Source organism: Hevea brasiliensis, chromosome 11, assembly GCF_030052815.1.
Source record: "Hevea brasiliensis isolate MT/VB/25A 57/8 chromosome 11, ASM3005281v1, whole genome shotgun sequence".
In the NCBI taxonomy this organism is placed as follows: Eukaryota; Viridiplantae; Streptophyta; class Magnoliopsida; order Malpighiales; family Euphorbiaceae; genus Hevea; species Hevea brasiliensis.
Genome location: NC_079503.1, coordinates 13,068,745 through 13,092,895, shown reverse-complemented (window position 1 = coordinate 13,092,895; position 24,151 = coordinate 13,068,745). Strand labels below are relative to the sequence as shown.

General features: G+C 32.2%; 1 protein-coding gene across 3 annotated transcripts; it reads left to right on the top strand.

The window, feature by feature from the left end:
* The first annotated feature begins 15,973 nt into the window (after nucleotides 1-15,973).
* LOC110655192 (transcription factor MYB3R-1) lies at nucleotides 15,974-23,829 on the top strand. 3 transcript variants are annotated; one of them, XM_021811402.2, is made up of 12 exons: nucleotides 15,974-16,174; nucleotides 16,829-17,022; nucleotides 17,478-17,532; nucleotides 17,901-17,958; nucleotides 19,057-19,151; nucleotides 19,293-19,396; nucleotides 19,642-19,770; nucleotides 19,994-21,812; nucleotides 22,274-22,596; nucleotides 22,728-22,842; nucleotides 22,927-23,154; nucleotides 23,471-23,829. In XM_021811402.2, the coding sequence occupies exons 2-12, from the start codon at nucleotides 16,946-16,948 to the stop codon at nucleotides 23,594-23,596; spliced, it is 3,129 nt and encodes a 1,042-aa protein (XP_021667094.2). In that variant the 5' UTR covers nucleotides 15,974-16,174; nucleotides 16,829-16,945; the 3' UTR covers nucleotides 23,597-23,829. The 3 variants fall into 3 exon arrangements, with proteins under 3 accessions (XP_021667094.2, XP_021667093.2, XP_021667092.2); XM_021811401.2 differs by having other exon boundaries at nucleotides 15,995-16,174; nucleotides 16,808-17,022; XM_021811400.2 differs by having other exon boundaries at nucleotides 15,995-16,174; nucleotides 16,805-17,022.
* Nucleotides 23,830-24,151: the final 322 nt, after the last annotated feature.

The window sequence follows — 24,151 nt, the reverse complement described above, 5'->3', positions numbered from 1 at the left end:
AGGCTGCCTCTGCACAAACTGACCAAATGAACAGTGTTTGTTCATTTGGTCATAACTCGAGCTAGGCAGGTCAAAATGACCTGAAATTTTACCAGGGGTTAGATGAGATATAGATCTAAAACTGTCATGAAGAACACCAACCCAAATTATGCCATTAACCCAATCAAATTACTGAGCAAATTTTGTGACCTGAATCTGCAGAACTGCAGATTGCCATATGAACAGTAAAGTTTCAATGGCTATAACTCTCTCTAGAAAACTCTGATTTAGGCGATTCTTGAACCGATGGAGACCTAAGACATAGTAGAACATTTCATATGAAGAAAGTTAGACCAAATTATGGACTTAACTGGATCAAATTACTGAATGAAGTTGGATTAACAAATCTGCAGAACCAAATTCTGTAGCATGAACAGTAAACGTAATTTGCTTATAACTTGAGCTACAAAACTCCAATTGGGGTGATTCAAAAAGGAGAATAAACTTAAGACAATAAGGAACATTTTCTATGAAGAAAGTTTTGCCAAATTCCAACAGTAAACTGACCAATGAAACAGTACAATTAAGGACACCAAAACTGAAAATTTGGCAATTTTGCCTAAAAGACCTAAGTTTTGAGAAAATTACCAAAACCAACAAGTTTGGTGACCAAAATGTGGTATGTGGGTAAAGTTGGAATTCCCATACCTATTAAGCCTTAGAAAGTCAATAATTTGACTTGAATAGTGCAATAAATAGTAACCCAAAACACAAAATTTCAAGAACGTCGAATTTAGCACGTTAGAGCTAGGTAAAAGTGAAGTTAAATTTATTATTGGATTTATGCTAAGTTATGGTACTGAAACACTGTGAAATTGTGTGTTTCAGTGGAAAAGAATACCGGGACAGAACCCGAGGAGTCGAGTCAAGGCCAACAGGCGACTCGTTTGAGGTTTGTGCACAACGTATACTTTTTATAATCATCTTTTGCATACTATTTTGAATAATGTGAAATATTGGATTATGGCATTCTTATGATATTTGACTTAAATTGTTGAAAGTTATTATGCATATTGAAATGACAATGTTTAGCAAATTGTTAAAATAAGTTTTGAAACCACAGTGTCATGACCATATATTTGAACACCTCACTAGCACGACTAGTGGGGGTAATTAGTTTCGAATTTTGATTCCTTCTCTGGAGAAGTGTTGAGGTGTGCCAGTAGAAGAGGATGTGAATGGATATCCATATATTTGAGCTAGCTAGCCTTGTGATGTGATTTCTCTTTAGCCTCTGGCTATTGAGATTCTATTTGTTTCGAATGGCATGATCTAACTGTGGATTTTATGAAATGTGTTTTGATACTTCGAAATGAACTTGGTTTGCATTAAAATTTCATAATTCATGTTTTGTGTTTAATGCCCATGTTTAGTCAAATTTTTGAATAAATGTGATTATATTCTGCATAAAGATTATTTTAGTATGTTGTGCACCACTGAGTCCTAGTACTCAGCGATAGCTTCTATTGCTGTCGCAGATACAGAAACTAGAGGAGCAGATCGAGTCTTGAGGTGTGAGGAGCTATCAGCTTAAAGTCATCGGGTATAATTTATACCCTAATTGTAAATATTTCTTTTCATGTATGTATTACATATAAATGTATGGACATGCAAATGGGTCTTGAGCAGCTTGTACAAAAATTTGTATGAAGTTTGTAATAAAGTTTAGTTTGTATTTCTTTTGATGTAAATTTTGTAAGAATGTATATAAATTGTTTTGTCTCTAATGAAATATGAGTACAACTATTTTATTTAATTTAAATGAAATGTCTTGCTAGTATGCTGAGGATTATTGAATTTTGAACTTAAGAAATTTATTGAAATGATTGTGAAATTGATTGAGTTTGATTATGAAATTGAAGTAGTGGTTGGGAAAAATTTTTAGAAGTGCTTTTTACAGGTATTTGAAGAACTGGTTTCTCAAAATACAGACAGAACTCTGTCAAAATTTTTATAAAATTTGCAGAAAACTAAAATGGACCAAAAATATTAACTAGTTTTAATTTTAACTAAATGTTTTAAATACCTATTAGAAAATGCTCACCACTTGTCAAAAATAAGAAAATTGTTTTAAAATCCCTTGTAGGGCACTTAATGAGTTATCGGTATGTGAAGTTCGGTAGTTCATTAGGTATTCTACGGGATCATGTTATGCCTTACAGAGGGGTAAGGTGTGACAAAGGGTTTTGGGAATGGGTTCCACTGTTTGGAGGTAAGGGAAAGACAGAAAATTTGGTTAATTTTTCTACCTAATTAACTCTTTTAATGGGGTGTATAACATGTGTCACAAGGTGATTGGATAGAAGCATTTTAATGACATAAGCATGAGGTCAAAATTGAAATTTTAATTCATTTTCTTTTCTTTTCTACTCAATTTCAATTTGATTTTTAACAATATTTATTCACATTTTATGTCATAATACTTATTTACTTAACTGGACAAGTCGGCTAAAAATCATCTCTGAAGACGAAATGACCAAAATGCCCTCCGTTTGGCTTATTGAGCCAAAATCGTCTATACCGATTGAAAAACTTTTTCTAAGCCTTTTCTTGGCATTCTAATGCCATAGAAACCTCAATAACTCTTCTCTGGAGTTCCAAAAATTATTTTATGAATTTTCCCTTGGGTTTAGGGCTCCTAGCTGCGAATACCGCAACTTCCCACTAGGTTACCCATCACTAGGACACTAGCTCATTTAACTTGATTGTATTTTATTTTTAAAATTTTTTCTAAATTTTTCTTATTATTATTTGAGTTATTTATGACTCTTCACTCTAGTCTACATATATTTCCAGTCATTCTAGCTGTCCGGACAGACATTGGTCACCGGAACAGTCGAATGCACGGACTATCTAAAGTGAGGGTGTTACAGGTATCCTCACCCTTAAAACTCACCTTTATATACTCGTGCCTTGCACTAGATAGGCACACCACTTAAACCCATACTAACAAAAACATAACATTTCATGGAGTACATATTATCATGGCAGATCTCAACATGTCTGCTAACTCTATTTCACATTTTTATGTACTCCACGAAAATCAAGACACCAACTGAGGCACTCTTATATTACTCGGGATATAACGCAGAATCTAGAAATAAAGAATTATAGAAAAAGACGAAACAGAATCCTATACTCCGCATGTAACATCCTAACAAGACTCCTTTTACACTCCCAAGTATATTATTTCCCATGAATCTAGAGTCCAAGCTCTGATACCACTCTTATCACAACCCAACCTATGGGCCGGACTTACACTAGGACCTGGGTCAGCATAAAGCCCTCGAGGCCCATAGTAAGCCTTACTATTCTCAAACCCATGACCAGGCCCATAATTTAGGCCCAATATGCATATAAAATAATTTAAATTAAACTGTTATAATTTTATTTCGGGCCAACTTAACACAGTAATTATCAGAAACTAAAATTAGAGGAGCCCAGCTCAACCTTGTTACATCATTTACAAACTATTTAAAACTCATAAAAATTTTCCATTTGTTAATACAAAAGCTTAAATTCATGCAGTCCCTGATAGGATTAATGCTACTACTTGTACATGCGGAGTTCTAAATTACAAATTTAGATAATAATAATACAGTTAAGTAATTTTTTTTTTCATAACCTGCGAGAAAAGGAACAGGTTATTCTGAAAAAGGTCTCCTCCTGTAGCTTGGAAAAATATGGTGAACAGGAGTGAGCGTTCGACTCAGAGAGTAAAATACCAATTTAAAGTATAATTTCTATAGCTATCTAAAGCTAATGCATCCTAAAGAGTGGAATGCAACACTATCAAAATTTTCATACACATCACATCATAACAGCAAAAAAGCAATTTGGAGCACTCACACATCCAACAATGTCAAGCAATACATATATGGGAGCTAATCCCCTATACAGCCCTCTTAATCCAACCTTTGCTAGTGAGTGTCTCTCAAGCCGGACTTTAGCTTAATAAACCAAATGCGGGGTCCCAGCAAGTGTCTCTCAAGTTGTGTCTACCCTGACTTATCCATAAAGGACCAGGTCCCAGCGAGTGTCTCTCAAGCCATGTCTACCCGTCCTATCCATAACCAATACCACACGGACGCCAACGCACGCACACTACTCCAAATTACCACAAACAACATCAATGGCAATTCATCAATTAAGAATGCAATATAAAAAGTGCCTAGTATTTAACTACATAGATACATACTTATAAGTGATGCATGGGCATACCTGAACATATAATAATATTGAAATTATAATTAAAATTAATATTTTACTCATAGTACACCGAGAACTATTGTGACTATTGGATGGAGGAAAATAGTTGACCTCGATCACCTAAATAATTATATTATAAATTTATTATTACTAAGTCAAAATAAAACTCTAAAGAGACAACAGACAACTTAATTCATGCTGAAAATCTGGTAGAGTTTCCCCTATACCTAGGACCTACCCAATCTACACAAAGATTCAAATAACACTTCTAAATTCTCAATTTTCACAATCATATCTCATCAACATCATATGGCCCCTCCTGGGCCCTCCAAATCAGAAAACAGTCATAAACTTGAAAATTTACGTTTTAGTCCCTATAATTGACATTTTATAAAAACTCACTCCAACAAGCTCTAAAAATTCTAAAATTTTGCCCCGCGGTCCTTAGCAATATTGTAGAGCTAACACAAAAGGAATCACAATTTTTTAATCACCCATGAATATTTTATAAATTTTATTCTAAATCGGTATTAGCAAAAAATGAGCAACTTGGAGTTCAGCTTTACCTATGCCAATTGTAACACCTGGAAATCCAGAACGTCTGAAAATGTTAGGATTGACTATAATATCGACCACGTTCTGAGACAGGAAGGGGGGCGCCGGATCTGGCTGAAAATGTGGTCCCGACACCGGTGAGCTATCTTCGATCCGATTGCACCTAAATTATGCCTAAAAATTGTTAATAATTATCATAAAATTATTTTTAAATTTTGGAAATCAAAAAAGTTTGAAAATCTCACCAAGCGATCTGGACTGTTCAATCGGAGCGGGGCGGGTCCCATCTCAAAGATTTCGTCGTCCTGAGTCCATCGGTGGTCTCGGATTTCCAATCCGACGGTCTGATCACCGGAAAAGTGATTGGAAACTGACAAACCCATATGATTTTCTTCCAACTTTCCATCGTCGGTTCTCTTTCCTCCGGCCACCAAACGGGGTGCCACTTGTCTCATCTGAAAGTTCATCATCTTGGGAGTCTGTAGCACTTGAAATCACCTGAAACGGCCGCCGGAGTCGGCTAGGGCGACGCTGCAAAGTAGGGCCTCTATCGCGCGCACTCTCCCTCTCCCCTCTATTTCCTCTCTCCTTCTCTCTCTTTCTGCCGCCTCCTACTAGGTGCTGTCGCCGTCTGGTGGTTGTTCTAACATGGGGGAAGGTCGGCGGTACCTCGCCAGTACTAATGTTGACCGGCCGGACGGAAGTGGGGGGAAGAAAGTGAGAGGGAGAGTGGAGTCGGGGAGAGAGAGTGTTGTGTGGGGGGGGGGGGGGGTGGGGGGGGTGCGGCTGCGTTTTAAATTTTCTAGTTTTTTTTTTTTTTTAAATCCCTGAACTTTTCTTGTTTGTTCATATAAGTCCCTAATTTTTCTTTAATACATTTAAATTGATAATAATAATAATAATAATAATAATTAAATTAGTGACCACTAAATCAATTGTTAATAATATAAAATAATATTTTATTAAACATTTAATATGGATGAAATTCCATAGTAAAATATTAATTTAAATTCATGAATAAAATATCAATAAATTATTAGCTCAATAAGAGAAAAATAATAAAAATATATTTATTTGAAAAATTGGGTTGTTACAATTTCAATATTTTTATATTTTATAAAATTATTTTATTTATTATTAACAATATAAATTAATAAACTTAATTATTAAATTTTTAAAATTAATTTTATTTGTTCAATGGAATTTAAATTACCATGCGGTTGTTTATAAATGGCCATCTTTATTTTATTCAAAAAGGAAGAAATTTTAAAGGTGGGTTTAAATGAGTGAAAAATTTGAGCACAACTTTAAGGTTTTGAAATTTTGATTTTAAATGTTTAATTTAGAATTTAGAATTTAAAATTTATAAATTTAAAAATATTTTGTTTGACTAATAAAAAGAATTTTCATGAATGTACGTAAAATATATGATATATATTTAATTGTAGTGAAATAAATTTGAAATAATAAGTTAAAAGTAGTTATTATAAATTTTTAGTTTTTAAATTTTTTTTATAAATACATGGTATTTAGATCAAATTCAAATCTATTTTAATTTAGAATATCTAAATAATATATTTATTTCAAATCTAAATCCATATAGTAAAACCCCTCAACCAAACATAGTATAAGTGAAATTTGCTCCATTTTTCAAATGCTTAAGAGGGTTTTTAATCAATCTTATGAGGCAATGCGCATCAATTTCTTGGTGGAGAGGCGTGGGCCGGCCTGGTGGGGCTAGTTAACCCAAAATTGGCTAAAGTATTATCTCCAAGATAACGAGAAAGTATAAGGCTACATTTATTGGAAAATAATTTATATATAAAAAATATTTTTTAGAAAAAATTATTTTTTAAAAAATATTTTTATATTATTAAATTATAATATTAAATTAATGATATATATATTATACATATATAAATATTTTTTATATTTTAATAAATTTATCAAATTTAAGAAAATAATTTTTTATTTTGATTTTAATAAAAAAAAATATTTTTTGCTTATTTTTTAAAGAGTCTGAAACACTAGAAAATGCACTTAAATTTTCAAAAGGTTTTGGATCATAAAAACTAAAAAAAAAAAAAGCTATATCTTTTCGTGCGTATTGCAACTTTTATACATTTTTTTTTTAATTTGAGAAATTTCATTTTAATGGATAAAAGTTGTTCAATTTTATTTTTTTAACCAAAAGGTTTATTTTAGCCATTAAAATATGAGTCAATAATCATATAAGTCCTTAAAATATTTCAAGATATAATTAAACCTTTGAATTTAAAAAAAAAATTAAATAAGTGCTTCAAATTTTAAAAATATATCAAATGAACATTTTTACTATTTTGAGGATAAATAAGCCTTTAACTTTCAAAAATAGATAAAAAAGATTGAATTATAATTTGCCTTTAATATAAATCCAACCAAAACTATGCACGAAAATCTTCTAGTGCATGGAGTCCTCATCAACAATCTCAAGTATTTGATTTGGTAAGTATCTGTTGTATCTTAGAACATATTGATAAGTTATTTTTTGTCGAATGATTCAAGAAGCTTCTCATGGGTTCGCAATATTCGTCATAGTTTCTGTAGAGAAACTTCTTAAACCATTCGATAAAAAACAACTGATTAATTTGCTCCATAATATAGCAGATATCCACCAGGATGTTGCAAATCATATATGCAGAATTGCTAATAAGGACGCCCTACACCAGAAGATTTTCATGCACGACCTTTATTAAATTTATATTAGAGTTAAATTATAATTCAATCTTTTTTATCTATTTTTAAAAGTTAAAAGGCTTATTTGTTCCCAAGGGTTTATTTAATCTATTTTTAAAAAATCTGAAAGACTTATTTGACTTTTTTTTTTTAAATAAAATGAAGGGCTTAATTGGACTCTTAAACACTTTGACTATTTGACATAACTTTAAGACTTAAATAAGGCTTTTGCCCCAATTTTTTTTTTTTTTTTCATCAACTTAGCTTTTAACTTGTGGTCACCCATAAAGTTCAATTTCACCACTCTTAAAGATACCTCTCAAATTTTATTGGGTTAATTGCTAAAAAAATTATGAAGTTTATCAATTTTTATAATTAAATTCTGAAGTTTGTATAATTGCCAATTAAATTCTCATATTTGATTGATGTCTTAAATTGACCCTACAATCAATAAACTGTTAGTATGTGGTGTTTGAAAAGTAATTGTAATGACTTTTATTTTGACTATTTTGTTTAGGAACTGCACTTTATATGCTTATTGATTGTTGATATTCATGGGCAATCGATTCAGAGGAATAACTGTTATTTTTTCTAGTGATTTGATCCACCTTGCTATGACTGTGAGAAGGAGTTATTGACAATTTGTTTTAGCAAATAAATACTTTTAAAGAGAAAGTTATAGAGTTAGAGGAGATTAAAAATAAAATCACTGAGAAATTGATGTAGCTTAGTGAAGAGTATGATTAAAATGATAGACTGATTAATGATTTGTATAGTAGAGTTAAAGTGTTCACAAAGACAAAAAAAAATTAAAGAGTGAAATAGTTTATTTGAAAAAAGAGTTGACTGTATAGAGGATGGAGAATTTAATTTTGTTTTATTTTACTATGTTTCTAGATTGTATTATGTTGTTGTGCATATGTATAGTGAAAGTGAACAAGCTTTGTCAATATTGACTTAAATGTATAAGTTGATTAGAATGAGATATGGTAATTATATCTGTAAAACAGAATTTAGCTTGTAATTTTTTATTTGTTAAAGTATACTGATGATTTATTGACGGTTGAGTTAATTTGAGACATCAATTAAATGTGAATGTTTAATTGATAATTATACAAATTTTAGGGTTTAATATAAAAATTGATAAATTTCATGATTTTTTAGTAATTAACCTAATTTTATTTTAACATTGATGGCGTAAGTGGTAGAAAAAAAGAAACGATTAAGGATTTTAATGCTAAGTGTTAAAATAATATTTTAATGCTGACTGTTAAAATAGTTTTTGATCAAAATCTTAAAAAATAGCTTAAAAATTGACTTTTTTAAAAAATAATTAAAATTTTTAATTTTAACAATAGTCATATAAGAGATCCATGGGTCGGATACTTGAACCAAAAATATTAAAAATTATGGTAAAAAAATTTTAAAAATAATAATACAATTTCATTTCATATATTAATTTTATGAAATAAATCATAAAAAAATATAAATAAAATTAATAATAAAAGATATCATTAGCATAATTATAAATTAACATAATTATAAGTGAAATATAATCGATTCAAATTCATCAACACAAATGAATTGGGGTATTAATAAGTACCCGCTACCCATTTTGTAAAATGGGTTCATGTAGTGGGTATTTGAAATATTGAATTCAAATCCTATTTAAACTCGTAATGAGTCTAAATTTTAAACTTAAACATACTCAAAATCGATTAGAAACTACACAAATACATCCTATTGGGGTTAGGATTAATTTAGTAACCGCAATAACTCACTTACCCAGCTTAAAATTTGACATTTTTAAAAAATAATTTAAATTTTTAATTTTAACAATATTCATATAAGAGATCCATGGGTCGAATACTTAACGAAAAATATTAACAATTATGGTAAATAATTTTAAAATAATTAAATAAAATTAATAATACAATTTTGTTTCATATATTAATTTTATAAAATAAAAAATAAACTCAACTCAATTCAACTAAACTTTTATCTCAAAATTATTGGAGTCAGCTATATGCATTCTCTTTCTTCACTTTAAACGATTTTGGGTTAAATTCTCGGAAATATGTAATGCTTTTAAGTCATGTTATACTACTCTCCTCCAAGCCAGTTTAGGTTTACCCCTTTTTTTCTTTCTATCCTCTAACACAATATGCTCTACTTGTCTTATGAAATAAATCATAGAAAAAATATAAATAAAATTAACAATAAAAGAAACAAATTACATTAGCATAATTGTAAATTAACATAATTATAAGTGAAATATAATTTATTCAAATTCATCAACACATATGAATTAAGGTATTAGTGAGTACCCGCTATCCATTTCACTAAACGGGTTCATGTAGTGAATATTTGAAGTATTGAATTCAAACTTTTTCTGAACTTGAAATGGGTATACAATTTCAAACTTAAACCTGCTCAAAATCGATTAAAAATTATCGAAATACATCCTATTAGGATTATGTAACGCCCTCACCGTAGGTAGTCCGTACATTTTACTATTCCGACGACTAATGTCTGTTCGGACAGTCAGGATGTCTGGAACTACACTTAAACTATAGTGAGGAGGCATAAATTAATGAAATAAATATTAAAAAAAATATAAGAAAAATTTTGAGAAATAAAATAAAATTTAGAGAATTTATTAATTGGTATAAAAAAAATAAAAATAATCCGATGAGCACCATGAAAGGCATTTTGGTCATTTCACCCCTAGAGGTGAATTTTGACTTAAATGTCAAATTAAAATTTGGAAATAGAATAATTAACATAAATTAATTTTATGAATTTGAATTTGAAAAAAATGAGAAGAGAAAGAAGAAGAAAAGAAAAGAAAAGAAAAGGAAAGAAAAGAAAAGAAAAGGAAAGAAAAGAAAAGAAAGGAAATAGATTTATGAAATTTAAAAATAATAAAGTACACATAAATTTATATATATAAATACCCACAAGAGACAAAACCCTACCAACCATCTTCTTCTTCCTCTTCTCTCTCCCTCCTTGCCGTCTCCCTTAGTCTCTGCCTCCCCACCATTGTTATCAAGCTTAAAGCTTGATTTCCCAAGCTTTCACTCTCCAAAACCCATAGTCCCCTTCATTAAAAAGTTAGCCCACTCCATAAGGAAGCCATTGATAGTGAAAAGAAGAAGAAAAGTTGAAGTTTAACAAGTTACCCAAGAGGTTAGTGCCTAATTTTCCTTTCTTCCTTTATTAATCCTTGAGTTAAGGTTAAAATGAAGTGAAATTTGTAAGAAATTAAAAGAAATAGGTGAGTTATGAGGGGAGTGAATTTTTGGTACCCATGGTGAGTGATGGTTTTTGATGACTATGATGTATATAAAGTGATTTAATGATGTTGGTTGATGCATTTATAAGTATTATAAGTTGATTTACATTGAGATTTTATGAGGTTGAAATTGTGGGTTAGGGTTTGGCCTAACTTTGGTATTTTTGTATTATACCATGCAATTGGGATTGTTGAGATGTGGTGATGATATTTAGAAGTGCTTTGAATGTCAAATTGAAGCAAGGAAGTTGGAGGAGAAATGAATTATTGGAAGTGCTATTTTCTGCAGGTTGTGTTTGTTGAAGGCAGTCTACATTTTAGGCCATAAATGAAATTGTGTGACCCTAATTGGTATGAGGCCAATTGGAGGTGAAACTAGACCCAAAATGGCCCATATTCTATGAAGAAACCATGCCCAAATTCTGTCCAAAACTTGACCAAAATACTGCCTAAATTCGGATTTCCCTGCACCCAAACCCAGAAAATGACCAAATGAACAGTACGTGTTCATTTGGTCATAACTCTCTCTATACTGATCCAAATGACCTAAAATTTCACCCATGGAAATTTTAGACATAGGGCTACATTTTTCATGAAGACCACTTAACCCAGTTTTGCCTTTAACCAATTCAAATTGGTAGCACAAGTTGGGCCACTGAAACTGCTAACCCAGAAAATGACCAAATGAATAGTACGTGTTCATTTGGTCATAACTCTCTCTATACTGGTCCAAATGACCTAAAATTTCACCCATGGAAAGTTTAGACATAGGGCTACATTTTTCATGAAGACACTTAACCTAGTTTTGCCTTTAACCAATTCAAATTGGTAGCACAAGTTGGGCCACTGAAACTGCCAACCCAGAAAATGACCAAATGAACAGTACGTGTTCATTTAGTCATAACTCTCTCTATACTGGTCCAAATGACCTAAAATTTCACCCATGGAAAGTTTAGACATAAGGCTACACTTTTCATGAAGACCACTTGACCCAGTTTTGCTTTTAACCAAATCAAATTGTTAGCACAAGTTGAGTCACTAAAACTGTCAACCCAGAAATTGTCCAAAAATACTGTTCCTTTGGTATGCTTGACCAGTTTTGGCAAAAATGCCATAACTTGGTCTCCAAAGCTGAAAATTGAATGAAACTAGTGCCAAAAGTTTTATAAGACATAGCACAACAATTTTTATGTTTTGACCAAGCTCTAGACCATTGCATCCTGGGGAAAATATTAGCTAAAATTAGGAATTGAAATCTAGAAAATGTTAAGTTGAACCCAAAATGCCATTCAATACCTGTGTGTTCATTTGGCCATAACTCCCACTAGGAAATTCCATTTGAGATGTGCCAATATGATATGGAAACATGATACTTAGGGCTACAACATTGATTTTAGACACCTTTGCCAAATTCTAAGTGTAAAGACCCTAAAAAGAGGGTCAAACATACTACCCTGAAGTTAGTTTTTGCCCTTATAGGACTGAGAGTCCAGGTTAATACATTGACCATAACTCACTATACCAAGCTTGAAAAATTATGAAATTGTACCTGGGAGTCCCTAAGACGTAGAGGAACATATATTGTGAAGGAACCTAAGTCTAAAAATGACAATAAAATGATCAAATGACTAGTCAAAGTTTATTGACCAGAAATTGTAAATTCTGGACAGCTTAGAGGCAAAGGGACCAGTTATGGTATTTTGACCATAACTTGAGCTATATAACCCCAAATTCAGTGATTCAAAAACTGAAATTCAAGTTTAAACATAGAGGAGCAATTGTTATGAAGGAAGTGTGACTAAATAGACATCCTAACCTAGTCAAATTCCTAGATAAAGATAACACATCAACATGAACCTAAAGAAAGGTTCATGGAAAAAATGCTATATATGATAATTAAAATACTTATAAGGATAATTAAATATTAAAAATGATATGAATATGTAAATTGGGACTAATGTCCTATTAATATGAAATTAATGGTACCAATGAACAGTACTAGAAAATAGTAACAGTGAATAGTGCTAAATTAATGAAAAAATGTTTAATTGCCCATAGTATGCCTAGACTTATTTATTTAGTTTGGATAAATTGGTATACCAATTAGGGACTACAGATAGCAGTACTGCCTACCGAGAAAATCATGAACTGATAATATATGTCTGGTATGATTGTTCTACAGGCTATATGCCTACTTACTGGCCATTGTGCCTACTTTATTTTTGGCTTTACAAGCCTGACAGCAGGTCTCGTGCCCGACAGCTGGCCTCGTGCCTGATAGACGTATTCTGGATAGACATATGGCTGTCTAACCAGTATACACCCGTGCATCCAGCCTTTATAAATTTGTTATAGATTTCTTGGGCACTGATAAAAATTAATTAAGACTTAAAATACAATAAATAATCATAAAAGATCCCGATAATGTTAATTGTTTCCAAAGAACAATAAAAATATAAAAGATCAAGAAATTATGAGTTGCATATATTATTTTAAATTATTAATTTATTGTTATTATAAATTATGCACCACTAAGCGTTATGCTTAGCGCGTTGGTTTTCCATCGCGTAGGTACTGGAGATCACCCCAAGACCATAGCAATCTGCAAAGAAGCACCAGAGTACACCGACAGCTCGACCGGATCGCCATTGTCTAGAGTCACCTCATCGGTCTTTTGTATTTTGGTAGGGCCTATGTATAGACTAGTATTTTGGTTCATTATGTTTAGTCATGATGTAATTATTAGTTTATGATGTATTTCATTTTGGACTTGAAATAAAAACTTATAATTTATTATCTACGAATTTCCATATGAATGCAATAGATGACACTTCATTTTGAGATCTCATAAATAGTTGTGAATGATATGATAAAAGAGAATATGATATGGAAATATGTGGGATGACTAAGAATATGTTAACACGTGATAGTGGAATCAGCCAGATGCCAATAAAACAGAGGAGGATTTGTCCGGGTCTCCACAGAAATAAGATATATATAAAAAAAAAAATTTCCACATTAATTACCTAATTTAAATGACATTAAAATTTACAATAGACATGACAAGACAAGATAGGGTGCTCTGGCACCGAATGTGACACTTCTTGCTCAGCTATACAATAGACGGGTAAGGGGCGTCACAGATTAGGATTAATTTAGTAACTGCGAAAATCCATCCAATTACATCTCTAAGAAGAGGGAAGAGAGAAATATAGTGAAATAGGGAAGGTGTACAAAGAGAGAGTGAAAGAGGAAGGGGACGAAGAGAGGGAGAGAGGAAGATGACAAGGGTACACTTGGATATCAAGTTAGAATAATTTATTTCTAATTTCTTTGAAAAAAAAATTGAATAATAGAATTGTGCTGAAGTAAAAAGTTTAAGTGTGATATACTTAAGATTAAAAGTATGAATTATTTTTAAAAGGGATAATTATAAAAAAAAAACTCTATATTTCTTAAAATTTTTGTAATTCTACCTCATATTGTGAAAATTACAAATTAAACTTTAAAATTTTTAACCCTTATCAATTTTACTCATTGTTAAAAAAATCGTTATTTTACATGTAAGCGCCACGTAAGTAAGAATGCAACTTTAATAATTTGCAGTACTTTTCATATTAGCATACTTAAATGATATGTTCTTACTAAAAAATATATGTTCTCAATCTTTTTCATAGTAGCATGCTGAAACAATATGTTTTTATCAAAAAATATATGTTCTCAATCTTTTCAAGTATCTTAATCTAATATCTTTGTTTTATCTGTAAACATTAAAGAATTATTTAAGTGTAACTTATCAAATATATATTAATATAAGGTGTTTATATTGAATTAAATATAATTTTTTTCATTTCATTTAAAGATATGTCTTCGTCTTCTATGTTGACTAGAATTAGGTTATACTTACATGGAGTCTAACATAACATTTTTATTAGTAAGATATCAGTTTTCCTAAAGTGGGGTACAATTGATAAAAGTTAAAAAATTCAGAGTTTAATTAGTTATTTTCATAGCATATGATGGAAATACAAAAATTCAAAAAGTACAAGTTATTTTTATTTTTATTTATTTATTTTTTTTTATAGTTATCCCTTTTAAATGACTCTAAAATTCAGGATATTTTAAAGATTTTTGTTAATGAAATTTAGAAAAATATTGATAGTGATTGTAGGTTAGAATTATTATTGGAGGCCGTAAATTAGTTGAAAAATATAATTGAAGATTTAATTAGAAAAAAAATGAATAATTGTAAAAAAAATATCTCAATTAGGATAAAATTTTTAAAATTAAAAGTTAGGAATAAAGATAAAAATTATGAAAATTATATTTATTTATTACCATAAGCCAAATAAAAAAGGGGAAAAATATAATGCCATTTGAAGGAATACATATGTATATGCCACATTATAATTGAAATGGGAAATGCACATAGTAATTGGGATGGTATAGAACATTGAAAAAAAAAAATTGTAGATATATATCCTATAATATCTCAAACCTTCTTAGGAAAATCTCAATAATTAATTAATGTTCCTAATTATGTTTATGCCATATATATATATAAAACTGCCATTTTGCCTTTAAAATGTTATTATAATTTCAACATGTAATTAATATTTTAATGTAATAAATAAAAAAATATATTTTTTAAATATAAAATTTAATTAATAGTTTATTTTATTAATTAAATAAAAATTTAAGTATTATATTATAATTTATTATTAGTTTTCTAAATTTAATATATTGTATTAAATTTTAAAAATTTAAATATTTTACTGATGTAATCATAATTTCACGTAAATATTTTATATTTTTAGTTTAATTAGCCTATAATTAATAAAAATTACTTTTTTAAATAAAATAAAGAATATCTGAAGATTAAAAATATTTATTTTTTTTTACTTTTAATTGCTGCATATAAATAAAAATACTTATTTATTTATTTTTCAGAAAAATACAAATAAATAAACAAAAAGTCAAAAAGTTATAAAGAGAAAAATAATAATTTGGCCGTTGAAGTTTTTAAATTGCAGGCATTTTAAAGGACGGCTGAGATTCCAGCGTGGCAAGATGTGGACCGCCCACAGCAACCAAAGATGATCGAGCTTTAAGCCATAGGGTTTGAAACTCTGGAGTCCGCCCCATTATGTTTGAATACCTCTCTTCTGGACCGTTTAAATCTCTCTCTCTCTTCTCTCTCTCTCTCTCTCTCTCTCTCTCTCTCTCTGTTCTTTCTCAGTGCATTTGCAGATCTCTTTCAAACTCCTCTAGGATCTGCAAATGTGCACCGTATCGATTCTACTCCCGATTCGCTGTCTTCTCGCTTTCTCTGCATTTCTCTTGCTAAAGCTCAGTTCAGTAAGTGCTTTTGCTTTTTTATTTTTCTTAATTTGAAATTTGTCTCGTTGATTTTGAAAATTTTTAATGAATTTCAACTTTTTTTTCCTTTAAAATTTGTTCTATGCAGTCCCGTTTTGAGAGGTTTTGAATTTATTGAAATTTGAATGTTTACATAATCGGTGAAGTGGATTATGGTGTATTTTAACCAAACTTTGAAATTTGTGACTTTGATCATGGTCTAGGGTTTGAAGTTAACAATTTTCTTTATAATTTGTGGTGTGGATTCATTCTATTGAATATCATCTTCTTTAAGTTTGAATTTTGGAACCCTATTGCAACTGAACTAAGCCCTGATCCCAAATTCTCATCGTTAAACAAACCCTAGTATAATTCATGGATGGAAAATGTTTTTCTTGCATTATTTTGTTGTATTATATTAGCATGGAAGTTGACTGATTTAATTCTAATCTATTGAGAGTCCCTTCCTATTGTGTATGTTACTGATGTGATGGTGGAAGGCACTGAGCTAAAGTCACACTTGGATAATTTCTCTGGGCAAAGTTGCTTTCTATTCTTTCTCCATGACGTAGAGGTTCTCTTTTGTGATGTGCATTATGTTAAATTTGAGATTCTTATTTGTTCATATAGTAGGTTGTAATTTTGTCTGGCCAGAGGGAAGTTCAAACTGCTTACTAGGGAGATTTATAATGACTTGGAGGACATACTCTGGAGAAAATTGCTGTAGAGTGGGAATTGGGGTATGCTGCTTTATTTGTCTATCAAAGAACTATGGAAAGTGACAAGTCAATTTCTGCTCCCTCAGATGGGCACAGTGAGGGCGTTCAGAGAATTCGGCCTCTGCATGGGTAATTTTTCAAAATGTATCCAGATAGCTTTTTGTATGCCATCTCATGCATTTCAGTGTACATGCCTCTTTGAACATCTTAAATTTTTTAAGCATGGAGCTATGGGCATATTGTTGGTGCTCTGCCATGTTCTAACTGTGCTAGTAGAGTTAAAATGCATTCTTCACATGGTGCTTAGTTTTTTTTTTTAATTTGCTTCTTTGCAGTTGTTTCTATAGCTTTCTTTTTATAATTATAACTACAAGATGTTATGCAATTCTCTTCTTGGGATGGGAAGTTTTGATTTTTCATTTCCAGTAATTTTACATTAAGGATTTTAAAAAGTCCTTAGTTATAGTTCTTACTTTTACTGTTGCTATGACTTGTATTTCCTTTGATTGAGATAATGACCCTGTTATCACTACTTTATTTGCATATCATCACTTAATTACTTATTATATTATTTTTTTCCCCAGACGGACTAGTGGCCCAGCAAGGCGTTCCACAAAGGGGCAATGGACAGCTGAAGAGGTAATGCTTATTTGCAGCTCTTCTGTGTGTGGTTCATGGATATCACTCTTATGTGCTACAAATTAGATAGTTGCTAACATAAAAGTTCAAAACATATTATGCAATGAAGATATTTAGTCACAAATTTGTTTGACATGTTTTTGGAAAACTTCCTACTTCCCTTCATCCTAATTGATATCTCAAATCCCAAAACGTTGTTTAGGATTATACGTTAAGATGTAAGAAACATACAGTTTTTACTAAGATTTGTTTTAACTTTATCCATTAAACTGATACTCTGATGATATATTGATTTATATTTATCTGTCATATATATGCATATCTGTTTATTATTTTTGTATTAGTTACTGGATTTAATATGCGTTCAGGATGAGATTTTGTGCAAGGCTGTTCAGCGTTTCAAAGGAAAGAACTGGAAAAAGATTGGTATGTTTGTGAACTTATATGTTTATGTCCAGGCATATTGCAAAAATCAGGATTGTTTCCTTATCTTTTCTCATTTCTTTATTTTTTTCTTTTCACAAAAACTGTTGGGTTTCTCTGCATAAGCATATGTGAATCATTGATGGGCAATGAATTTTCATGTTCTATATTTCTGGCTTTGTAGATAATCCATAGTTTTTGAAGGATATTACTAAAGGATTCTACTAAACTTTAGTTGATTACAGTTGATACGAACTTCTCCAAATAAGAAGTTGATGATGGATAATGATCGGTGTAAGTTTTAGTTAGGTATTAGGTAGGCCTAAGCATAATATGATTTTAACTGACAAACCGAATCAATTCAGTTCATTTTTTTCTTTTATTTCTTAATTTATTCAATTTGAATTTTGATTATGATTTCAAAAAAAAATATTTCTTTGGTTTGATTCTGTTAGTTCATTAAAAAAAGGGAGCTAATCAAACTAAAATATTATATCTTTATATACATCTTGCCGTTTTTTGGTTCGATTCAGTTAACACACCCAATTAAAGTCCATAATCTCTGTTCCCACTCAACTTGGGCTGCTCCTCTACCCTCCTTGAGCTCCCTCGACTTCTCAACTCTCTCTCTCTCTCTCTCTCTCTCTCTCTCTTCTTGTAATTTGTTTTAGTCGCAAAATCATGCAAAACACCGTACTGTTTTTATTGAAGGAGGCTGTCGCTTTATGTTGACCCAACTACCCAATGATCTCTAGATTAAAATCCCTAACCCTTTCCCCTTTCTCTCATTCTTTTCTTTTCATCTCTGATCTCCTCTTCTTTAGTGCATAGAAATGCTTTGCATAGCTAGTACACTTGCACAAGAATTTCAATCTGGAAGCTATTCTGGAAATTTTAACTTTAGCTTCACTTCTAATTTTTGTTTAGCAACATTGTAATTGGACTCATGCTGCTGTGTTTCAACTATGGGTCTATGGCATTTCTTATCTTATTTGAGCTACTCTTCTTTAGCTACTCTTATTGCACTACTTTTGATTCCCTGATATATTTTGATGGTACATTACATTCAGTCACCTAATTGTAATATTGGGCTATTTGTAGCTGAGTGTTTCAAGGACCGGACAGATGTACAATGCCTTCATAGGTGGCAGAAGGTCTTAAATCCAGAGCTTGTTAAAGGTCCATGGTCAAAGGAGGTATCCATTCATATTGTTGTTTCTTTTCCATGAAATTCCCACCCAGCTTCATCTTTTGCTAACTTCCAAATTAAATTGGATTACATGGATTTTTCATGATAACTAACATGTGATTAACTGCTTTTCTTCAAATGTAAACAGGAGGATGAAATAATAATTGAAATGGTGAACAAATATGGGCCAAAGAAGTGGTCCACAATTGCACATCATTTACCTGGACGAATTGGAAAACAGTGCAGAGAAAGGTAAGATTGCTATGGCTGATGTAATGGATATCTCTATGTTCCCTAAATTTGATCCTTTATTCCCATTAGTTTGAATGAATTGCTAGAAGCTGTATTTTTGTTCTTCTTGGAAGATATTGCAGTTATTTAAAAGATATTGATTTATTATTTCATGTTATGCCATATTTGTTGTTTTAAATTTTGTTTTCTTCATTTGTTAGATACTGAATCATTGCGTTTGCACTGACATACACGTGATACTTTAGGTGGCATAATCATCTTAATCCTTCAATAAACAAAGAGGCATGGACCCAGCAGGAGGAGTTGGCCTTGATTCGTGCTCATCAGATTTATGGGAACAGATGGGCAGAGCTTACAAAGTTCTTGCCTGGAAGGTTTGTCCATTTATTATTTGAAGACGACATGCCAATTTCCGTTTTATATTAGCTAGAGGTGTTATAAACTTTGGTTCTTGTTTGGTTAAATTTAAGATGATTGTAATTTATCTTCTCGATTTTCATATGCTTTATTCTTTTTATGTATGTGATTTTCATCTGCTTTGTTGAGTTACCGCAATCAGCACAATTTTTGATCCATCTATGTTTGTATGGTCAACAGGACAGACAATGCTATAAAAAATCACTGGAACAGTTCTGTGAAAAAGAAATTGGACTCTTACTTGGCATCTGGTTTATTAGAGCAGTTCCAAGGCCTCCCTTTTGTTGCACACAAAAATCAGCCTATGCCTTCATCTTCTTCATGGGTGCAAAGCAGTGGAGATGATACTGGTCCAAAATGTGGAACAGAAACAGAGGAAATATCAGAATGCAGTCAAGAGTCAATTGTTGCTGGCTGCTCTCAGACTGCAAGTGGCTTAGGTAATGCAGTTTTACATACAAGGGAAGAATTCCAGCTTGCTGAAGAGGCTGGTTTAGGTAAGGAGCACAGCTCTAGTCCAGTATCTTGTTCAGAACAATACTTCATGTCAGTGGCAGATGTTACTTTTTCCATCCCAGAAATACCTTGTGAAGTGGGTTGCCCTTCCAATTTTCTCCAGCAAAACTTCTCACAGAACCCTATAACTTCTGCAAGCAGTGATTACCAATTTGATTTACAGGAGTTTCGTAACATTTCTTCTCTAGAACTAGGACAGGAGTCATCAGGGTTATCAACTCATTGTATAGCTGCAAATGAAAGCCATGAACTGGTGAATGTTTCATTTCAAACTTCCATGGGAAATATCACTGCAAGTTCTGCTAAACCAGACCACATCTTAATATCAGATGATGAATGTTGCCGGTTCTTATTTTCTGACGCAATGAATGGTGGTATTTTCTCCTCTGGAAATTTTACAAAGGGCCCGAACTCAGTTGAATGTATAGATACCTTAAATTGTCAATCATCAAACTACCAGATATCTGAAACTGATAAAACTTCACAATCATTTAGTCCTTCAAAATCTGGTGTCTTTACCACTTCATGCAGTCAACCATTTCCATCTGGTCCTTCACTACTCTCAGCTGATGATAGTAATCCAGTATGTAGAAGGGAACCAAATCAGTTAATTGATCACTCATTTGCAGCCCATGAACAAGAGTTCATCAGAAGTGCACATGATGACTTTATATATACCAATGGCACTGGTAGCTCTCCATATGGTGATGGTACAGATAGCACAGACCTGCCAGAGCAAAATTATCTGAAGGAACCTTCAAAATTAGTGTCTGTTGATACTTTTACTTCAGGTTCTGATACCATGCAGTCATGTCCTGTGGATGAAATGCCAAATGTTCAAACAGAACAGCAGGATGCGGGAGCTTTATGTTATGAACCTCCTCGCTTCCCAAGCTTGGATGTTCCTTTTCTGAGCTGTGATCTTATACAATCTGGTAGTGATATGCAGCAAGAGTATAGCCCTCTAGGTATCCGCCAACTAATGATGTCATCCATGAACTGCATCACTCCATTTAGGTTATGGGAGTCACCATCTCGAGATGATAGTCCTGATGCCGTGCTGAAGAGTGCCGCTAGGACTTTTTCCGGTACACCATCCATTTTGAAGAAACGAAATCGTGATTTGTTATCACCTTTGTCTGATAGAAGAGTTGACAAAAAACTTGAGATTGACATGACATCTAGTTTGACCAAGGAGTTTTCAAGGTTGGATGTTATGTTTGATGAGAGTGAGACACACACAGCATCTCGGCTATCTCCATCTAATCAGAAAAGGAACCATGGATCTACCTATGAAGATAAAGAAAATTTGGATCCTGCTTTTGAAGGTAGAGAGGAAAAGGGGAGAGATTGCCCTGCATTTGTGGATAAGAAAATTTCCGAGAAAGATTGTGATAGCAGTAATTCCCAGGACAACAAGGAGCAGGGAACTTCTGATGCTGATGCTAAGAATAAGGTTCATACCAATGCTAGTACCCTAAATGTGAGTCTTTTCCCCGTTATCTATGTCTTCTCCTTTTTTTTTGGGATGGGGTGGGATATTATTCAGAACTCTGACTATTTGTTAAATATAGGTTATGTAATTTTAATTTGAGATGCTGACTTTGCTTGATTGATTCTGGTTGCATGGATTCACATTCTTAATTTTTTTTCCTCCTAGTATCTGTGATAACCTCCGTCCTAATCTATCATGCATCTTTCTCTGTTCTTTCTTTTGGCAGGTTATCTATGTCTTCTCCTTTTTTTTTGGGATGGGGTGGGATATTATTCAGAACTCTGACTATTTGTTAAATATAGGTTATGTAATTTTAATTTGAGATGCTGACTTTGCTTGATTGATTCTGGTTGCATGGATTCACATTCTTAATTTTTTTTCCTCCTAGTATCTGTGATAACTTCCGTCCTAATCTATCATGCATCTTTCTCTGTTCTTTCTTTTGGCAGGTGGAACAGCCTTCTGGAGTTCTTGTTGAAGACAGCATGAATGATCTGCTATTATTTTCTCCTGATCAAGTTGGTTTTCAAGGAGACAAAGCATTTGCTCCAAGTTCTCGAACTCCAAAGAATTTATACCGTAGAATATTGGGAACTTTATCAGAAAAATGTATTGCTTCGGAATCTTCATCTGGAAATTCATGTATAGTTGTTAGATCCCCAACCATTTGCAAGAAGAATAATGAAAATCTTTTACTTGCATCCACATCAGCACGTTCAGAGAATACAATTGATAATATTGAGAATGATGCTGGTGCTGAAAATCTTAGCATGTAAGTTGAGCTGTATTTCTTTCTTAGCCTCTCTCACTACTATACTCGTTAATTCAGTAGTCTTTCTTCTTTTTGCATCCTCGTTATTTTTTTTTCTTATGTGTTGCTTGTTCAATGGTTTTCATTTTTAGATTTGGTGAAACTCCTTTTAAAAGGAGTATTGAATCTCCTTCAGCATGGAAGTCTCCTTGGTTCATTAATTCTTTTCTGCCTGGCCCAAGAGTTGACACAGACATATCTATTGAGGTATGAGACGCTCTGGTGTATAACTTTTCTCTGTTGTTTTGTAGATTTTAAAGTTTTTTAAATTTACTCAAAACTTGTTTCCAGGATATTGGGTATTTTTTGAGCCCTGGTGAGAGAAGCTATGATGCCATTGCATTGATGAAGCAGTTAAGCGAGCAAACTGCCTCTGCTTATGCTGATGCTTTGGAAGTTTTGGGAAATGAAACTCATGAAACAATATTAGAAAAAAGGCACTCCAATATGAACCTTGAGAACAATGATGCACCAAATAATCAGCTTGAGAATCGTTCCCGATTGGCTTCAAACGTTTCGGTATGACTTTGCTGTGTAGAATTTGACTTTTATCAACTTTTTTTGATCGTGGCCTCCACATTGTACTCAAGGATGCCAATATTTTGTCGCCAATATCATGTATAATGATCATATTTTAACTTTTAATCATTTATTTTTTGTTTTTAATGAGAGTATTAGAGAAAAGGTAGGAGTGGTGCCAATTGAAGTTAAGTTGAGAGAAGGGAAATTTAACCCAAATTTTTGGGATAAAGACTTAGTTGAGTTGAGTTGAGTTGTTGTGTTTACTTGTGGGTATTAAGACGTCAACTAAAAAGATTGTTTTTAACTTCTGCAGACAGAATGCCGCACCCTTGACTTCAGTGAATGTGAGGCACCCGGGAAGGGAACAGAAAGGGGGATATCTTCAACTGCCATGACCTTCTCAAGTCCCTCTTCCTATCTGTTGAAGGGTTGCAGGTAGCAATTTCTCACAGTTGATTTGTAGCTTATATATGTATGTATGTATGTATGTATACTTTTTGCCTTTTAATTTTTTCCCCCTATTTTTCATTCTGTGTGGAACACAAATCAATTAATTGATAGAAGACTGTCTGCCCTTGGCTTATCATTTTTTTCCTCCTATTTCTGTTGGACATACAGTTCGCTAATTTGGCGGAAATAGCAGGCAATTATATGTTATATTTGAATGCTCTATTACACCTCTCTATGTGAAATGCTTAAGCATCTTCCAAGTAATTGTCACAATCTCATTTGACCCAAAACTCCCCAATTACTTGGCTAGTCTCTACCACTACAGTGAGAAAAGAACACCAACGATCTGCTTCTCTTTTGAATTCCTTGGACCATGGTTACACAACTGACCTGACAGTTAAAAGTTATGCACAGTGCAAGTAACTTTGCAGAGCTGCTCGAGTGTTAACCAACTAATTTGAAGCTTCTGATTTCATGTTTTTTTGTGCCGAGCTGAACGAGTTCAGAATAGTTGCTCCAAGCTTCTGGACATGGAGTCCGCAAT